We start from the raw sequence: 6,572 nt of genomic DNA on the forward strand, positions 1-6,572 counted from the left end.
TGTTTTTTTCCAACCATCCACAAAACCACTTCCTTTGATGCCAAGTCCAACAAGAAACTCCGCGGCCTGGATCAAAATTCAGTAACTGCGCATCCCAAATATTTTTATCTTCATCACTAGTCTCAACCTCAGCGTGTTTGCTGCAGTAGTCCATCACCTTTGCCAAGATACTGCCGGCTAATTTGCCTGGCCACATGATATATCAAACGCAAAAGCAAAAAGTTGTCATTGCTGGTGAGTTAAAAGCACCCCGAATAAAAGTACGAGCGAAATATCTGGGTGCTTACGTATAGAACAAGAATAAAGTAGTACAACTAATTGCTGTGTGACCTAAATTCATAATCTGAAATTTTACTCGGAAAAGAATCAAAAGTCTGAAAACAATGGAGAATGGGTTTGATTAGCTTCAAATCTTAAATTCAACCCGTCATCTCTATTAGCTCTGCTTGCCACCCCCAAAATACTCAAAAGTTCTCATAAGAAATGAATTTGGGTCGGAGATTACTGCAGCTACTAGATTCAAGAGCAGCAGGAGGTAATTATTTTCACAATTCATTTATACTGAATCATCATAATATTGTGAGATATCATTATTATGCTTCTGCTGATGATTATAGTATATCACAACTTGAGCATTTTGTGACGGATGAGTGTAAATCTGGAAGAATCAGGAATCTTGATGATGGGTTGAAATACTTCGATCAACTGATTTCGGAGAGACCATTACCATCTAATGATACATTTAATCATGTACTGGGGTCATTATCAAAGATTAGATGCTACTTAGATGTCATTTTGTTGTATAAGAAGATGAATTTAGTTGGGGTTCAGCCAAGTATTTATACATTGAGCATTTTGATAAATTGCTGTTGTCGTTTAGGAAAAGTTGATCATGGGTTTTGTTTTCTTGGAGAGATTATTAAGAGAGGTCATCATCCTGACACTATCACTTTCACTACACTCATTAAAGGGTTGTGTCTACAAGGGAAGATTGATCATGCAATCAAAGTGTTCGACAGAATGACTGAGATGGGTAATCAACCTGATGCTGTTACATGCAATACGCTTATACATGGACTGTGTGGAACTGGTCAAGTGGATCCTGCTCTCAAGTTAATAAACAACATGTTGAAATGGAATTGCAGACCAAATGTTGTTTCATATAATACCATTTTAGATACTCTTTGTAAAGGAGGTTTACTTGATGAAGCTTTGGTTCTCTTCTCGGAAATGCTCAACGATTCGAATGCTGTGCCCGATGTATTTCCTTACAGTATTTTGATTAACGGGTTTGGGAATTCAGGCCGGTTAAAGGAGGCAAACAAACTCTTTGACGAGATGGTTAGTAGAGGAATGTATGCAGATGTAAAGCTTTATACTTCTTTAGTTCACCTTCATTGCCTACATGGTCAACAGGAACAAGCAAGAAGATACTTTGATGAAATGATGGATCAAGGGATTCCACCCGATAGGGTAACTTTTAGTATCTTAATAGATTCAATTGTAAAGATGGGATAACGGAAGATGCTTGGGGGTTATTTAAACTGATGGACAAGATAAACTTACAACCGGATCAGATTACTTATAATTCAATGATGGATGGTCTGTGTTTAGTAGGTCGTTTGCAACATGCGGTGAAACTGTTTGACTCGATGATAGATAGGGGCATTCAGCCAGATGTTTTCTGTTGCAATGTATTAATCAATGGGTATTGTAAGAATTATAAGTTGGATGCAGCTGTGCAACTTTTCCAGAAAATGAAACAAAATGGATTGAAACCCACAACAATCACCTTCAGTATATTGTTAAGGGGATTATACCAGGATGGAAGAATGAAGACTGCTCAGAAGTTTCTTAATGAGATGCAATCTTTTGGTCAATCTCCAGATGAAGTTACATACGGTACAATTTTGGATGGTCTCTGCAAGAATGGGAAAATTATGGAGGCAATAGAATTGTTTGAATCCTTGGAGGGTACTGGTATCTTAATTGATACTCAGATGTACAATATTCTTATTCATGGTTTTTGTCAGGCTGGTAAATTGGAAGATGCAATGGAACTGTTTAATGAGATTCCAGAAAAGGGATAGCTCCTAGTGTAGTAACGTATACCACTATGATAAATGGCTTATTTGACAACAGGATGTTCTTGGAGGCTAACAAATTGATCATCGAAATGGAAGAGAAAGGTTTTTTATCGGATTCTATAGCCTTTAATATTATCATCAAGGGTTTTCTAGGAGGGAAGGAGACCGAGGAGGCATTACAATTTCTTCGCAAGATGCGGGAAAGAAAATTTGTACCAAGTGATTCTGTTGTTTCCTTGTTAATAAAAACTCTCTCAACTGATGAACTGAAAAATCTAGCGCTAGTTTTGTGAGACCTTGAAGTTGTTGGTGTAAGAGTCTCAATTTATTTTTGACTATATCAAGTTTCTATTAGCTTTTCCCTGTCTTTATCTAGTCTTTCTGATAAGGGATCCTGTTCTTTTGGTTCAAAATTCTTGCCTCAGGTGTCCTGCAATCTTTGATATGTAGCCTCATCAACGCTGGATAAAGTTACCCATTTAATAGTTTAGCCGTAACGCTAGTTTGATTGTCTTTGTCTGCTTCTTGGAATGTTGTTGTGAAGCAAAGAGTATCCCTGCTTCAAGGTCTATTTGTATTATGAGCTGGTTTTAGAGAAATCACTTGTTAGCTTTTGATGTTGCTGCTTGTTTTCTTTATAAGCATCCAATTTATCATCAACTGAAACGTATCAGCGTGCATAGTTAACAATCTATATACTAAAAAAACAACAGAAATATCTAACCAAAGAGGAAATTTACAAATTCATTCTCTGATCGCCTTCTACTCCACGCTGCAAAACGAACCTCCTCCTCTTCTTCTTCTTCTTCTTCATCATCTTCAGGGTTGAATGCACGATGTATTTCCTCTGGAGTTTTACCATACGATGTATTTTGCTAAGACGATTTATCCTCAAAGGTCCATGCATCTACTGTACGAATCTCCTCCTCTTCTTCTTCATCATCTTCAGGGTTGAATAAACGATGTATATCCTCTGGAGTTTTACCGACCATCCACATAGCCACTTTCTTTGATGCCAAGTCCAACAAGCCCTTAATGTTAAGAAAATCCGCAGCCTGGATCATGTCAAGTACTACTAATTGAGAATTTGTCCTAAAATCAAAATCCAGGAACTGCGCATCCCAATCTTTTTATCTTCATCAGCAGCCTCAACCTCAGCGTGTTTGCTGCAGTAGTCGATCACCTTTGCCAAGATACTGCCTGTGATGGAGGTCAAAGGAATAACGATATTCTCAGTCTCGTTATCAACTATCATGTGCTCAAGGGTTTTAGATTGCAACGCGACTGCCTCCTCGATGACAAAGTCTGTTCGTCAGAACTCTTTAAAGTAATCATCTTCGCCGGTGCTGCCGACATGGTGATAATCGCAGTACTAGAAAGTATGTTTATACAAGCTACTAGTACATATGGATTTTCCTTTTTTGGACTCCGATTCTAATTAAAGTAGGACGAGCGATCCCTGTCAAGTCCCATACCCGCAATTGCATCTACCGATATGTCTTGAACTGAAGAAGCACAAATCTTTTCGCATTTATCTTTTTCTCACCAAGAGTCGCGTCTCTTGGCAAAAGACATCTCCAAGAGTCATAATAGTGCCTATAAATTGTGTCGAACCCCAAACACATATTCCACATCCCTTAGCGTTTTTACTCATCATCATCTCGTTCGATAAATCCATTATCCATCATCCATATCTCTTCCGCTATCATCGTAATGGCTGATAACGTTACTGCAGTGGATATCAAAAACGCCTATCCAGATGAGAGAGTGTTGTATCGGAGGCTAGTACGTGATAGTGGCAGGGAGATAGTTATAACAATGCAGGCAATAGCACTGTGGATTTTCCTTGAAGGCATGGGATTTCCGAATCTGGTACAAAAGCTTCTTAATACTCATGAAATGGTGGTAAACAAGATCTTGGATGAAGCACAAAACTGTCTCGGATGGGTTCAGTCGGTTACATCGCCTGCACCGGCGGCTAATCTCTCTGACATGCCATTAACTGAAGGCATAGTGGGTGGTAAGTCGATCAATTTGATGTTGGTATATGCGAACAGGACGCATGTGATAACTAAAGTGAATGAAACCGTCTTCGGATCCTTTGCCATCGCTTTTGATGACATCATTCAAGAGGTTTCAGGCATGAGCTTTACGGAATTGAACGTTCTTCCTTTACTGCAAGATCTGCATGAGGGCGACGCAGAACAAGCAGCACCTGCTGTTAATGAACCCTCTGCGTATTCTTCTGTTCTTCCAAATCTACCAGAAAGCAAGCGTGCAATATTCTGTACGTTCACACGAGAATATGCCGTTCAACAAAAGGAACTTGAAAGTTTCTTGGAAAGGTAATAATCTTACTCAAGATAATTATTCATAAAATTTTCTTTTATTAATTAATCATCTTCTGTGTCTTATTATTCATAAAATTCACTTTACACTACAGATCGTTTGGTAAAGGGTGTATCGAGAAAATTACAATGCAGCAAGTTCCAGGTAATGAGCATCCATCGTGGGCATCCATAATTTTCTATTCGGATATCCCTGTCCTTGCAATCATGCAAGGGAAAGAAACGGCAGCAATAAGTGTAAATGGGAAACACGTTTGGGCTGGAAGCCTGGAAAAGAATGGTTAATGAATCTTACGATCCAGGGGTTTGATGCGAAGATGCATTTCGAAGATCAACAATACAATGTTTCTTTTTTCTTTTTGTTTCACCATTTTGTTTTGGGTACAATAAAACTAGCAGTTTTTGGGCTGTTTTTGTTCAGTGGATGAACCTTTAATTTATCAGTTATCAATCAACATAACTCCTATTTTGTTCTCTCGCATTTTCTTAGTTGTCATAAAACCTAAATATATGGCTGCCTAAACGAATCATATATAGAAGAAAACAAACTAAAAGTCCGTGTCAAAAAATAATCAGTACACATTAATATTAATATTCTGGAAAGGGAACTACACGTAAGAGCTGCGAAAGTTCTTCAACCCTGTAGTAATCTTTTTGTTCTTTCCAAACAAATGTACCAGAGTTAACTGAAATTAGACTCTCCACATAAGCCTCCATCCCTTGGATATTCTTCGTGTATTCATACCCTCTACTAGAGGTGTAAAACGTGCCGGCCCAGCACAACCCGGCACACAAAGTCGCATGTTTCACGTGCCATGTGTCGTGCTGGACTGTGCCAACGATTTAAACGTGATGTGCAGTGCTGTGTTTTATTAGTCAAAAGCTAGGCACAACATAGCCCACGGACACAACACGTGCTGTGTCGTGCTGATACATGTGCTATAAACAATTTGAGATCACTTAATTGTATACATTAAGTCGGACATTATCACGATATCTACATATAATTTGAAATTATTTCAATAAAAAGAAATATCGAACCAAATATAAAATTGGATCATTGTCATGTGAATTAATGTTCTAGTCAAGTATATATACACAAAATGTGATATATTATACCTTGTTATATTATGTATTTGTACATGTTATGACGTGCTTTCTTAACGTGTTGTGCTGGATTGGGCCACGTACTTATCCGTGCCGCGTGTTGTGCTGTGCTATTGTGCTGATTAGACTAACCCAACACAGCCCACGAAACTAACGTGATATGTCGTGCTGGGCTGAGTTGGGCTGTGCTCGTGCTGGCACAACCCAATTTACACCTCTACCCTCTCTTGTGTTGACATAATCTCTCATCCTCCTCATTTATAATCTCCACATAAGCCTTTATTATATTCCCTCTTGTATTTTCATCCACGTGAATTTTCACAATATCAACCCTTTCACGATAACTATCCTTCACATTATCTCTAATAGGATTTCGCCATCCTTTAAAGATACAGCTCTCCTTATGTATTTACAGGCCATTGTCACTGTCCCCTTAAGTGTTCTTAAGTTGAACACTTTAGACCAACTCTCTCTCACTCCATAATGTTTCATCTCCCATATCTCAAATTTAGTATCGGAAACACTACAAAGCTAGCAAAGGCGACCTCTCAACAAATTTGTAACCGAAATCGTCCATATATTCAGGTTGTGGTATTTCTTCCATATCCATAGAAATTAAGAGTTGTGGTGGTTTCCACTCCTTACTTGTACGAAACTTTGCAAACCAGTGGACAGCTCCATTTAGAACCACCCCATGCTTTACGCCGCTAATTTGATAAGGATTGTAAGAATAATAGTTTTCCCATGAATCAGAACCTAAAGTGTTTATCTCAACTTGAGAAACATCCGTACGTGGTTGACAGTAAATCGAAACAAACATGTAATCACAAGCTTTGAAATCATAGACAAACCCCAAACATCGGTTCTCAAACTCAAACGGCGATCTTATTACTCTATACTCTCCGGTACATGGATTCCAGACGTCAAAAATATAACCAGCATGGGATGCGCAAATCAAACCATTACAACTACTCAGAATTGTAATACCGTCACCTCCACGTTCACAGGGCTTCTCCTGGAATGGGTACAT

General features: G+C 38.6%; 3 protein-coding genes across 3 annotated transcripts; 2 read left to right on the top strand and 1 right to left on the bottom strand.

The window, feature by feature from the left end:
• The first annotated feature begins 339 nt into the window (after positions 1–339).
• On the top strand, positions 340–2,202 carry LOC113319248 (pentatricopeptide repeat-containing protein At3g22470, mitochondrial-like). The gene has a single exon (XM_026567518.1). The coding sequence runs from the start codon at positions 1,548–1,550 to the stop codon at positions 2,088–2,090; it is 543 nt and encodes a 180-aa protein (XP_026423303.1). The 5' UTR covers positions 340–1,547; the 3' UTR covers positions 2,091–2,202.
• On the top strand, positions 484–1,518 carry LOC113272515 (pentatricopeptide repeat-containing protein At1g12300, mitochondrial-like). Its single transcript, XM_026522340.1, has one exon. It carries the CDS (start codon positions 484–486, stop codon positions 1,516–1,518), a length of 1,035 nt encoding a protein of 344 aa, XP_026378125.1.
• A 3,863-nt stretch (positions 2,203–6,065) lies between the features above and the next one.
• Positions 6,066–6,572, bottom strand: LOC113272521 (F-box/kelch-repeat protein At3g06240-like). Its single transcript, XM_026522347.1, has one exon. It carries the CDS (start codon positions 6,570–6,572, stop codon positions 6,066–6,068), a length of 507 nt encoding a protein of 168 aa, XP_026378132.1.

This window comes from Papaver somniferum, chromosome 1, assembly GCF_003573695.1.
Source record: "Papaver somniferum cultivar HN1 chromosome 1, ASM357369v1, whole genome shotgun sequence".
Lineage (NCBI taxonomy): Eukaryota > Viridiplantae > Streptophyta > Magnoliopsida > Ranunculales > Papaveraceae > Papaver > Papaver somniferum.